This window comes from Netta rufina (genome assembly GCF_964035555.1).
Source record: "Netta rufina genome assembly, chromosome: 21".
Lineage (NCBI taxonomy): Eukaryota > Metazoa > Chordata > Aves > Anseriformes > Anatidae > Netta > Netta rufina.
Window position 1 is genome coordinate 4,485,970 of NC_140145.1, and position 12,997 is coordinate 4,498,966.

At 58.5% G+C, this 12,997-nt stretch overlaps 1 protein-coding gene across 1 annotated transcript; it reads left to right on the plus strand.

The window, feature by feature from the left end:
• Positions 1–3,572: 3,572 nt before the first annotated feature.
• Positions 3,573–12,589, plus strand: P2RX1 (purinergic receptor P2X 1; the record flags this gene model as incomplete). Its single annotated transcript, XM_084299864.1, has 13 exons — positions 3,573–3,709; positions 6,204–6,351; positions 6,817–6,888; positions 7,163–7,232; positions 7,535–7,631; positions 7,998–8,078; positions 9,236–9,377; positions 9,857–9,987; positions 10,293–10,383; positions 10,943–11,008; positions 11,529–11,621; positions 11,957–12,004; positions 12,256–12,589. 12 exons carry the CDS (start codon positions 3,573–3,575, stop codon positions 11,999–12,001), a joined length of 1,173 nt encoding a protein of 390 aa, XP_084155990.1. The 3' UTR covers positions 12,002–12,004; positions 12,256–12,589.
• Between the last annotated feature and the right edge of the window lie 408 nt (positions 12,590–12,997).

Here is a 12,997-nt window from a genome sequence, read left to right on the forward strand (position 1 = left end):
TGCATTGAACCCATCCCTGTACCTTTCACCAATGGGGTCGTGCATGTCCCTGGAGGTGAGTCCCAAAACAGGTTTTACCCCCAAAATAACCCCAAGGCTCTCTGTACCCCGTGTGGCTGAGCGTGCGCCCGTGGCTACGATGGGAAGGGGTGCGCCAAACCCGCCGGTACCCGCAGCATCCCAGCATCATCCATTTTCCTTGGAGCTGCCAAACCCATGGCCAGGGATGCGGGTTGTCACGGCAACCGGGGATGCAAACGCTGCTGCCGCGGGCTGAGCACCACCGAAAACATCCGTCCGTACCGGGGCGTCACGGGGCGGGCGCGGAGAGGAGCCAACGCTGCTGGGAAGGAGCGAAGGGAGGTCAAGGACAAGTTAAAATTGGAAAGAAAGCTGAACATGCCGTTTCGTAGCCCTCGCTCGCTCACATCTGCCAGTTTTTGGGTTTTCTTTCCCCGCCCTCCCCATCGACGGCGGGGCGGTGGGAGCATCTCCTCCAGCTGGCAGGGGCAAAGGGGGCCGCGGCAGCCAAAATCGCTGGGAACGGCCTCCAGCACGTGGGGGCTCTTCCCAGTGACCTGGCCAACGCAGGTCCCCTCTGCACCCACCACCATATTTTACATCCACTTGCCACCGTGTTTCTCTCCCCCTTCCCCCCCGGCCCCCAGATTTGCAGCGTGCTGTGCATTTTTTGTGCTGAAATTCGGAGCTCCGTGCTGGAAGCTGCCAAGCGTGAGTCTGGATTGTGTAATGAGCTTCATCTATTATTATTCCCCCCTCTCCACTCCAACCCCCCCCAAGATTTTTTTTTTTTTTTTTTTTCAAAAAGCAGCGCCTGAGAGCCTGGAAGGCCCTGGGAGCTCTGACCCTGGCTTTGCTTTTTGGGGTGTGGGTGGGCTCGTGCCCCACACAGAGGCTTTCAGACACCCCCTTCATGCCCCAGTGGCTCTCCATCCCCTGCGCCAGGGTCCCAGCTTGAAGCGAGGGTGCCCTCACGTTTCCAAATGTCTCCGTTAAAAATATAAAAATACTTTTTAAAAAAAATATTATTTCATTTTGTATTTTTCTCTAGGCAGCCCCAACAAAGGCAGAGTTTAAGGAATAGGGAAGGAGGAGCAGCATGGCCAGGGATGCCCTCAGGTCAGTTTTCAGCCCTCGATGCCCCCAGCTCTGGCCCAGGGGAGCTGATGGGGGCACTGGATGTGGCCGAGCACAGTGCTGGGGCTGGGCAGCACTCAGGCCTGGTCCTGAGTGCTAATGTAGGGTCACCGAGGCTGCACGTGTTCTTCACCTCCCGAAGTGCAGCTCGCTCTCCTCAATACCTGGCTGTGCCCTCTGTCCCCGTGGTGTCCCTCTCCTGCCCTGCTTGGTCCCAGTTTTGGGTGCTGCCAGCACGAAGCCAGCAGAAGGAAGTGGCCGGGCACTGCAGAAGCTGCAGAGCCACCCGAGGTCCCCACAACCCCTGGGCTGCACCTTACCCACAAAGCACCATTTCCGCTGATTTATTCTTGTAAATCTTTTGCTAACCCTCACAGTAAGACATTAGCCACAGGAGAGGAGACAAAAGTCCTCCCCCGGCATGGGGACACCCCAGCACCTGCACAGCACCACGGCCCCGTGAACTCGGCGTCTTCCTGCAGGCAGGTAGGTCCCACACCATCACCATTTAATTTACGGACAGGGCACACCGCTTCCCTGCAGTCAGCACCTTGCAGACGGGGCGTTGATAGCAGATCACAGCGTTATCATGGGGGGAAACGTCACTGCAAACAGGGGAGGATGGCACCGGGGCCTGCCGGCCAGCTGGCACCGCCTGTGCCACGTCGCAATGCCAGCCCCTGGCCATTAAACCCCTGCTGTAAAGCAATTCAGCGAGCGTTAAATCCGGGGAGGGAGCAGCCGGGGGCGAGGTGTGCACGGCAGTGACGTGAGCTGGGCGCAGCAGGAGATGAGGTTTCGGAGCTGGTTTGCAAATGTTGGGGTTTCACGGGCAGGTGATGCCCAGCGCCGGCACCGCCACGGGGTCTGCGTCACGGCTCCAGGAGGGACTAAACTGGGAGATTATCCCCCAGTTTAACTGCCCGTTATCCCCCGATGGAAACTATTTTAGCTAAATCCATGCTCTAACCATTTTATTGACTCCAAGTACCAGAGGAAGGTTAGAAGTGACTCTTTTACAAGTCATTTTGCTGTTAAATTTAGCTGTCCTATTTTCATTATCCCCATGGCCTTGGCAAGGGTGAGCAGCCTTCCCTAAAAGGCCTCGTTTCATACAGTAAGTTATTTGCTGCTCTCCTGACAGATATCTAAGCTTATAAGGTTTGTCTGCTCCGCTCAATAGCAGGATCAGCCTTCAATCTGACACGATTAGCATCAGCATTTGCTTTTGGCCGCCCATCTGACAGCTTCCCGCGTAGCCCCGCGGTGGGGAGCTGGGATGGGGCCGTGCCACTGGAAACGCGGGAGTGCAGGAATTGGAGACCCGAGCTCCTTGGGGTGCCCCGAGGCTGTGGATAAATGGCTGGCCTGCCTCCCCACCATGATCCCCATGCCCAGCACTGCAAGCGATTTGTTCTGCTGTTTTCACGCTGGTCAGGGCTGTGCCGACGGGGTGACGCCGAGCCAAGGGCCCTGGGCTGTGACAGGTGGTGTCAGCAGACGTGGTCTGGATTTTGGGGAGAGCATCCCCCGTTCCGCCCAGCCGGTCCCAGTGCTCCCCACCAGTGCCCCGTCCCCAGGGGTCCCGCACCCACAAGCTCTGTGCTTTGCCCAGCGCTGAGCCCAAACCCCACTGCGGCGATGTCAGGCCCCGAATTTCAGCCTGGCACACTCAGCTCCAGCCCTGTTCTGTGCTGGCCACGTACCACGGTGCTGCAGCATCCATCCCTCACTGTAGGGTGTGCCCGCCAGCCCCGCTCCCAGGGGCCTTTCAGGAAATGCTGGAAATGCTGAAAATGCTTCGAAATGTGCCCGGATCAGCCCCTGGGCGAGCGCTGGGAAGCAGCCAAGCCCCAGCAGGGCGACCTCGTTGTGGGAGGGGGCCAAGCCAGGGGTCTGGCTGCCCCATGGTCTTGGCTACCCAGTGCTGGGGTTCAGTGCCCCCACCTGGGGGTCCGGGTGGGCTCTGGGGGGGATGGAGCAGGACGTGGATTAGGGACAAGGATGGGAGACACGCAACCCCAAACATCAAGGGGGCAGAAAGGTGATGCCCTGATCGCACTGCCTAAAATCCTCCCCTGGACCCCTCTGTCCTTGCCCAGACCCCCTCTGCTCTCTGCTCCCTCCCTGTCCCCAGGGAGGGCCCCTGCACCCTCCCGCACCCGTCCCACCCCCGCTCCATGTAGGGCACCGCTGCACCCAGCCCAGCGCTTATAGGAACAGGAAACCCCGTCCCCACGCAGAGGAGGAAGCCCGACAGCCCGGCCGAGCACGGAGCAGCTCCGATAGCATTTTTATTATTATTTATATTTATTTATTTTATCTCTCTGCAAACAGAGGAGCGACGGCAGGCACGGCCCAACAGGCGCCGCGGCGAGCAGCGGGGCCGGCGGTGGCACAGCCCCAGCGCAGCCATGGGGCAGAAATGCATGGAGAAGGTGTCCTCCTTCCTCTTCGAGTACGACACCCCTCGGATGGTGCTGGTGAGGAACAAGAAGGTGGGACTGACCTTCCGGCTGATCCAGCTCATCGTCCTGGCGTACATCATCGGGTAAGGCTCGCCGGGGCACGCTTTCCCAAATTAGCGCTTGGCCGCCACGTTAGAAAGGAACGGGGAGGAAGGGGCTCTCAACACGAGGGGGTTTTGCCGATGGTATCGCATCCCCTGTCTGTGGGAACCCCATCCTGTGTCCCACTGTGGGGCTAAGCCCTGTGTCTTCCCCATCCCGGCTGCTCGGAGGCACGAGCCCTGCCCAGCCCCAGCGCTCGCTGAGCCGCCTCCAGCTGCTGCTCCAGCTGCTGGCCAGCAGCCTGAGAATCTGTTGTTATTTTTATTTTTCTTTATATGAAATAAGAGGCAGCTGGGGCCAGCACGGTGATTTGTGAGACCCAGGCGGCTGCAGACAGGGCCATAAATTTCCCTGTCCCCTCCCCGGCTGCCGTGGGGCCGGGACGCGGCCGCGCTCCAAAGCCCTGTTTTGCTTTGCTTGTACAAGGCAGCCCCAAGAGCAGCTCAAAAAAAGGGCAGCGAGCTGGGCAGGAGGGCTGGAGCTGCACGAGGACATGTGTCCTCAGGTGCCCTGGGGCTCACAGGGCTGCTCAGAGCTGACTTTAGCCCTTGGGATCCTTCTTGTAGCGGGAGAAGGCACCGGGGATGTGGTAGTGAGAGGTGGTGGGGCACAGGGTGCCGCGTTATGGGGCTGGGAATGATGCAGAAATCGTCACTGTGCCCAATGGGCTGGAGCACCTGCACCTGGTGGCCAGGAAGGACCCATGGTAGGAGGTTTGCACGGAGAAGGGGTGCCCGGCTGCTGTGGGTAGAGCAGAGCAAGAACTGGGGGAAAAAAATGGGTATTTGGGGAGCACAGGGTGGCTGGCACAGCACAGCAGAGAGGTGGTCACACCTGGGGCTCCGAGCGAGCTCCTGGCAGCTGTGGGGGCAATCCCAGCTTCACCCCATCTCCTCTAGAAGGGGGGACAGCATCCCAGGGGCTGTGCCATGGCACTGGGACCCCACATCGCCCCTGCCCTGCTCGCCAGGGCGCCCTCAGCCCAAACCACTCCTGCGAAGGGGGAACAGGCAGGGGCAGTTGCTTGCAGCAGGATTTCCGAAGCAACCACGGCTTAAGTAACCCAGCTAAAACGGGCCGGGCAGCAAGGAGAGATCAGCAGAAAAACCTGAAGGGGTGATGAGCAGGGGCAGAGGAGGAGGCGTTGCCGTAACTCTGATGTTTTTGCTGCCTTGGTGGGGTCAGGATGTCCTGTTGGACCCCGGCTGCTTGCATGTCACCGCTGCCTGCCCCGAGCCGTACTCTTTGAGATTAGCTCTTCCTCGAAAGCAAGCTCAGCAGGCAGATATTGATTTATTTGCAGTTATCTCAGCTCCGTGCCCCTGGCAGGAGGCACAGGATGCATGACCGTGTGGCCGCAGCGGGGACATGAGCGCGGAGGAAGGAGCGGCCCCTCGCTGCAGACAGCGCCGCGATAAGGCGCTATCGCTGCCAGCTGGGCAAGCTGCGCCTTGTGGCTTTGGCTTCCTGAAATGTTTGCATGCGAGGAGGCCGAGACGATGGCAGGATGGGGCAGGAGGCTGGGTGACACCACCAGGGGATTTCTGTCCCCTCGGCAGGGCACAAGGAGGTGCTGGCAGCACGGGGAGATGCTGCCCTGCTGCCGGGGCTCGGCAGCTGGGATGGGGCCACACCCTGCCCTCCCAGTATAACCCAGTACAGGTTTAAGGTGAAAAAGGCAAGTTCTGCAGCAGTGCCCCAGTTTCTGCCCTCAGCCCAGGGTGCTATTCCCTTGGCTCGGGACACCCATGGGGCTGCAGACCCCAAAGCACCGTCCCTGAAAGGTCCGGCAGCCGCAGGGCAGAGCTCCAGGCAGGGACAAAAAGCAGAGCGCTCCTTTTTTAGTGCTGGGAGCACTACCCGACATGGTCACTTACCCGTGTTTATAGGCTCCCCGAGTCAGACTTCATCCAGCGACAGCTTCTTTATGCCCTGGGTTAAAAAGTGCCAGGAGCTGGCCCCAACGAGCCGGGTGATGCGGCACGAGGGATGATGCCCGCAGCCCCTGGCACCGCAGCTCCCTGGGCTGGATGGGGAATGGTGGCCCTGGGTGGGGAATGGTGGCCCTGGAGGGGCCCTGGGCTCACCCATGTCCCAACCCCGGAGGCAGCAATTTGGGGAGAATATTAGTGCAGGGGATCAGAAGGGACTAGGTGGGCTGCTGAGTCCAGCAAGGCTTCAATCCTAAATGCCCTCCAGACCCGGCTCTACCTGCCTTCGCCTGCCCTCAGCCACAAAATGCATCCCAAACCCCCAAATAATTGAGCCTGCAGTGAGGGAAGGTCCTGCAGCTCCCATACACCATGAGCATGGGTGGGAGAGTTCAGCAACACATCCCCAGGCCCTCTAGCAAGAGGAAATCTGGGAGGTAATTGCAGATGCCTTGGAGCACAGGGCAGTCCTCGCTGCATCTGCCCTGTCCCACCCCGTCCCGTCCTGTCCCCAGTGTGCTCACCCCTCGCCTTCCTCCCCCAGGTGGGTTTTCCTCTACGAGAAGGGCTACCAGTCGCAGGACAGCATTGTCAGCTCCGTGTCGGTGAAGCTCAAAGGCCTGACGATGACCAACGAGAGCGTCCTGGGCCCGCACGTCTGGGACGTGGTGGATTACGTTTTCCCACCGCAGGTAAGGAGGCAGGAGGGGCTGGGGGGGCTGCTCCCACCCCGACCCCATACAGCAGGGCCCGGTGGGGTCCTTGGTGCCAGCTTTCCACGGGGCTACCCACAGCACAGCTTCTCCCTGGTGGAGAGCAGGGGGCTCCTGCCACAAACCTTTCCCCATGTCGTCCCCGGGGAGCGCCTGATGCTTGGGACCCCCCCTGGTTGGTGGGGCACGTTTGATGCTGCCCCCACAAGGCTGAGGGCTCATTCAGTGCCTTCAGATGAGGGCAGCAAGAGGGGACTGGTGACACCACGGCTCCCAAGGTCACCACCAGCTTCCCAAGGTGGGACCCAAGGACACAAATTCAGGGTAGAAAGGAGCCACCCACCCAGCCATGCTCTGGTGGTTTTGGGGTCCCACGGGGAAGGGGCTCCTCTGCTCCCCAAAAACACCGTGCCGGCTGTCAGCTCCTTGGCTGTGTCTCCACAGGGGGACAACTCTTTCGTGGTGATGACCAACTTCATTATCACCCCTGGACAGAAACAAGGAACCTGCCCGGAGGTAAGCGCCCTGGCTCCCTTCAGCAGTCACAGCGTTGATAACTCGGGGGGCTGAGGTGGTGGCACCGATGGAGTAATTCTCCTGAGAGCGAGAAGTTTAGTAAAAGCGGGAGCCTTAAAGCTTAAAAAAGAAACCCCTCACCCTTTTCCCTGCCGAATTCGGATGCCCATGGCTGGAAGCGGTGTATGGAGGAGGCTGTTGCCCCATGGGGGGACGGACAGAAGCCCTGGGGGGTGCTGGTGGGACACAGCGCTGAGCGGCTTTCCCCAAACAGCTGCCGGATGCCGGGCGTTGCACGAGGGACAGCAACTGCAGCAAGGGGACCTACAGCCGCGAGGGACAAGGTACGGTAGCAAAAGAGGGTCCTACCCGGGCTGGCCCTGCTCTCCTCTTCCAAATGATGTCTGAGCTGAAAAAAAAACTTTCCTGATAAAAGGGTAATCAAGGAAATTAAACACTTCCCCTATACTTACAGCTTTCTAACAGCTAATTGGCCACAGTTAATTGCCCTTCTAATAAAGGGGCTATGTTTGGTGCTTTGGATGGCCGTGGCAGGGCTGGAACCACAGCCAGGTCCCCCAAATCCCGGTGTTGAGCTGGGTTTTCCCAGGACCCAGGGATGCGAGCAGCTCTCTCTGCCCCGCAGGGCTCAGGACGGGCAGGTGTGTGAATTTCAACAGCTCGGTGAAGACCTGCGAGATCTTTGGCTGGTGCCCTGTTGAAGTTGACTACCACGTTCCCAAGTAAGCAGAGATGCTGTCACCCCATTTTACACCTGGCTGGGACCAGAAGCAGTCGGTGTAGGGCAGAGCAAGCCCAGACTCTGCAGGTTGCTGCCAGGACAGCCCGGGTTGGTGCAGACCCTGTGGCTTTAGATGCTGCCTGGTGTCCCCAGGGGGTTGTGTCCCTCCCGGCCTGGTTTGCTCCTGGTGGCTCTCCCCTTCTCTGCTGGGTTCTCCACGCGTGGCCCAGCCGCCCTCAGAGCAGTTGTTCTCTGCCCACGAGCTGTTCTCCATCTCCAGCCTCCATGGACCCTTGTGAAGCACCTCTTGGCATATGCCAAGTCCTTTCCTCCTTGCCATGGACACGTGCCACCACTTGTTTTTCAGCCCTGCCCTCCTGTCAGAAGCGGAGAAGTTCACCTTGTTCATCAAGAACAGCATCACCTTCCCCAGGTTCAAGGTGTCCAGGTACGGGGAGGGCTGGGGGGAGGACTTCTGCTTGGCCATGGCCTGGAGAGGAAATCAGGGGCAGAGCTGGGTGCACGACGTGGGGCTGTCATCCCTCACCAGTGAGCCCAGCTGCTGCCCCCTCCACCACCAGCTGAGTGTGCATCTAAGACTTATGACACCACCAGTCCCATAGCTGATTTGGGGCAAATTAGGAGCAGCTATTTGTGCTGAGCACGGTGGATTCCTCACTAAGCCAGTCGCATCCCCACTTTGAAGCCGAGGTTAAACGCCCCAGCACGTGTGGGGCTGCCCCACAAGGGGTGGTGGGACCCTCACTGGCAGCGGGGCGAGGTGGTGGCGGGGGCTGCAGGGGGGACATGGCAGGGGACAGCAGGGCCTGGGAGTAGAGGGTGGCCGGAGCCAGCTGGGGTCAGGGGGGATTTCCTGCCTTTGATCACTGCTGCTAATGAACTGCCGAGCAGAAGGGCTGGGATGGGACTGACCAGGGCATGGGGTTTGCAAAACCATCCAGGGCAGGGAGGCTTCGGGGAAAGGCTATTTTTAGGAGAAAGGGCAGAGCTGGGTGGCAGGCTAGACGTCATCCTTCCCTTTTCACCCTTTTCACCCTTTTCACCCTTTTCACCCTTTTCACCCTTTCTGGGGGAGATGGCAAAAAAAAAAAAAAAAAAAAAAAAGGCTGAGTGTGGGTGCTGTGGGATGCACTGTTGGTGATTTGTCCTGGATGGAAACTGTGCTGAGAGCATTGCTCGTGGGGGGGAGGCGGCTGGGAGGGGTGGTGGAGGCCGCGGGAGGGCTGGGGGATGAAACAGGGGCTTGCAAAAAGAAGTGAGGGTGGTGGGTACGTGCTGAAACATGGGGAGGGGCTGCAGGCAGAGCAGTGAACCCAAAGCTGACGTGGAGACACTTGTGGGAGAGCAAACAGCAGGGAGGCAGCCACACGGGGAGCTTCAGGAGGAACAGGGTGGGGTGGGGGAAGCAGGAGGAGAGGGTCTGTGCTCCGTGTGGGATGGAGGACGAGGCCTTGTGCAGCCTGACCCAGCTCTGACATGTTCCAGCTTTGGGCAAGGCGTTGGAGCGGGGTCACACACACAGCTCCTTCCCCACCCAAACTGTTTGGCTCTTCAGGGCCTTTCCCGCTCTGCTTTCATGCACAGGCGCAACTTGGTGGAGAGCGTCACCAAGGATTACCTGAAGAAATGCACGTACCACAAAGTCACTGACTCCCTGTGCCCCGTGTTTGGCCTGGGCTACGTGGTGAAGGAATCGGGCCAGAATTTCACTGTCCTGGCCGTTAAGGTACTGGATGTTCAGCGACGTGCCTTGGGACACAGGGAGGGGGGCATGGGGCCGGCTGACCTGGCACCGCTGCGAGGGGTGGGATTTCCCAGGGCCTTGCATGGCAGTGGCAGAATTAAATCTCTTAAAGATGATGAATCTCCTCAGATGTGGCCTTTTCTAGTGTACTGATTGAAGGGGTTTAGTGATTGATGTGTTAAACCATGGGGCAGGCAAAACTCATGGGCAAAATCAGGCAAGGAAGGGCCACAGAGTTCATCGCTGCTCAGGACCGACCATGCCCCGGGTGTAGCATGGTGCTCAGGAACAAGAGGGCATGAACTTCGTCATACATCCAGCATTTAGGGCCAAAAGAAGAGTCTCAGCATAGGGCATGCAGCCTACCGGGGAGCCGGGACACCCTGTAGCACCCAGGGGGGCCACCTACGAGGAGGGCTGGGGTGTCTCCGTGTCACCCAGTGCTGCTGTCCCCGCTGCAGGGCGGAGTGGTGGGCATCACCATCGACTGGAACTGCGACCTGGACTGGCCTGTCCGGCACTGCAAGCCCGTTTACCAGTTCCATGGCCTCTACAATGACGACAGTAACGTCTCGCCAGGCTTCAACTTCAGGTGAGGGCACCCCGCTGCCTCCCCAGGCAAGGTCTGAAAGTGGGGGTTTGGGAGATGCCACAGCACTCGGTGGGTGGCAGTAAATCCAGGACTGCTCTCCAATGTAGGTGCTGGCTTTGCAATGCCAGACAGCAGTGCTTGATGGAATGGGATAGGGAAGCAATAATCCAGTCCCTCAGGGTGTTAGGAGAGGGTCAGGAGCATCCTCAGACCCCATCCTGCTCCACATCCGACCAAGGTCCCAGTGCTGTGGAGTGGCAGACCCCCATTAACAAGCCATTAATGCTCCCTGTCTCATGGCACAGGTACGCCAAATACTACAAGGAAGATGGGACAGACAAGAGGACCCTGTACAAGGTGTTCGGGATCCGGTTCGACATCCTGGTGAACGGCAAGGTAAGGGCAGCTGGGCACGGGTGTCAGCAGCACCGTAATGCAGCGCTGGGTCTCATGGGGCCGTTGTATGGGCTGCATCTATCAGCTGCAGTTCAGCCTCTGGTTTTGTCCCAGAACAAACCCACTTTGAGGGTTTGGGAGGACCATGGAAGGCTGAAACCTTTCACTGACATTTCCAGAACGCTTGTGTTTATCTTTATTTTTTATTTATTTATTTTTATTTTCCCCTCTCTTTCTTCCCACTGGGAAAGAAGGCTTTCCCTGTGGTACTCCCACTGGCAATATTTAAAGGGTATGTGTTCTTTTTTTTTTAGTTAAAAATATGGGAAGCAAAATAATTTCAATAAACCCAGAACAACCATATTTTTCTGTTTGACGAATGAGTTTAAAACCAGCTCTTAACCAGCTCCTGTTTCTCTGGGTTGTGGGAAATTTCGTGGCTGGAGCTGCTGCCAGGCTCCTCAGCTGAGCCCTACCTGTGGCTATCGCAGCCTTCCGCTTATCGAGCCTGCCGCGAGCTCGTTGCAGCATCTCACCACTTCCCTCTGATTTTTTGCAGGCGGGCAAATTTGACATCATCCCCACCATGACCACAATCGGCTCTGGAATTGGTATTTTTGGAGTGGTAAGTTTGGGTGGTTTCAGCTCCTGTTTTGTGTCTGATTAGTGCCCTGGTGATGAGCAGGAGCGAGAAGGAGATGCCCAATGCCCTGTTAACGTGGGGAGCAGGGACCCGTGGCCATGGGCTGGAGGGATCCGATGTCCTGCTGGGCAGCCCTCCTGACAGCCACGTTAGATGCATTGCTAAGGGGGTCTGAGAGGTGGTGAGCAGCAAGGCGCAGCCCTGAGATCCTGTTTTGTTATGATCCTTAAAGACTTTGGCACTACTCAAAGGGTGTGTGCGCTGTGTGTACCCAAAGGGGAAGCATTTAATTTCTGTTGAAATTGCCCGGTGTCAGTCCCAGCAAGCTTCTTTTCTGCCCTAAATGGACTTTTGGAGGATTCATGCTTTTCAGCAGCTCCACGCAGTGGGCTGAAGCAGAAGTGACCCCAGTTTGTGGGACAAACCCGGACAAACTGGGAGCACAAGAGGGCACAGGCGAGCTGGGAGGGCAGCCCCAACCCTGCCTGTGCTTTGGTTCAAGGCCTCTGTGCTCTGCGACCTGCTCCTGCTGCATTTCCTCCAAGGCCGGGACTACTACAAGCAGAAGAAATTCAAGTACGCGGAACAGGAGCCTGTGAGTACCGGCACATCCTTCCCTGCCGGAGGCTCTCGGTGGGTGATGGTGGGTGCGTGCCCCGAGCCCCTGGGGATGTCCGAGGCTGGGAGCCGTGAGTCTCCCCTCCAAAATTACTTTCTGTGTGACTCACTCACTTTCTGAGACCATCCCTGTGACCACAGGATGTTTCCTGTCCTTCCATAGGATATGAAAGCAGGTTCCCTCAAATTCACCTGAGAATAAGCTCGCATGCTGGGGGTTAGGAGCTGGTGCTTCCCGGCTGCTTGTTCCCCCAATGTTAGCAGGGGGCAGGTCTGTAAAAGAATTATCGTTTTCTCTTCTTTAACCCCCAGTCAAAGTCGCATAAGAAAGGGAAGGAGCTGGACAACACGCAGTGAGAGGTGAGCGGGGTTTCCCCAGCCCAGCTGGTGTATGGTTATGGGTCTCAGGGGGTTCCTAAGGCCCTGGAAGGGCGCAGGGTGGGAAACAGCAGTGGGCTGTAATGTCTGATGTGGCATCTATGCTTCCTGGGGCAGGCAGGGTGGGGATGTGGGACGGACATGGGGTTTTAGGGTTTTAGGCAGCAGCATCTCTCCAGGAGGCGAGTTGCGGGCAGGGCACCTGAAGCCACCACGCACCTCTTTCTCTCCAGCATCCACGCTGACCGACAAACCTGCACCTTCCTCCTCCTCCTCCTCTTCCTCTCCCAAAACACAGCCGTCATCCCCAGCCCCAGCCCCAAGGCCAGCAGGAGCAGCATCCAACGCCAGCTCACGTGAACGCAGCACCCTGCAGCCAGGGCAGGATCTGGCCGGCCCAGTGCCCTGCATCTGGCAAGGCTTGCTGTGATGCCGGGGTGGGTGACACCTGCATGGGGCACAGGGGCCCTACACTTGCTACAGCACCCACAGGACCTCCATCAGCCCTGCCTGGGGTGCCGGGGCCATGCTGGGGTATCCTGCACCCCGAGCTCTTACAGGAGAGCATCGCTGCCTTCCCTTCCCCAGCAGTGCCCCTGAGTGGCTCTGGATTGAGGAGAGGGGAGTGGAAGGAGAGCTGGCAAGAACCATGCCCCAGTCCCCCAGCATGGGAAAGAAAGGGTTATTTTGTGAGAATGTATTTTATTAGAAAAAATAAACCTTTAGTTTTTCTACTACATCTTTTTGCAGCGCCCATGCTTGCCCTGGGCAGGATGTGGGGTACGCGGTGGTTTTCAGCACAGGGGAGTCTGTGCACGCAGGACAGCCCTGCGAAGCGGGCTAGAGCACCGAGCCTCTGCGAAGGAGCTGGTGGAGGCTCCCCCGGGCTCTGCCCTCCCGTGCGGGGCCCCTGGGCCTCTGGCCACGAGCACGGCTTCTTATCAGCATCGTCACTTGGGTTTCCGTCTCAGACAG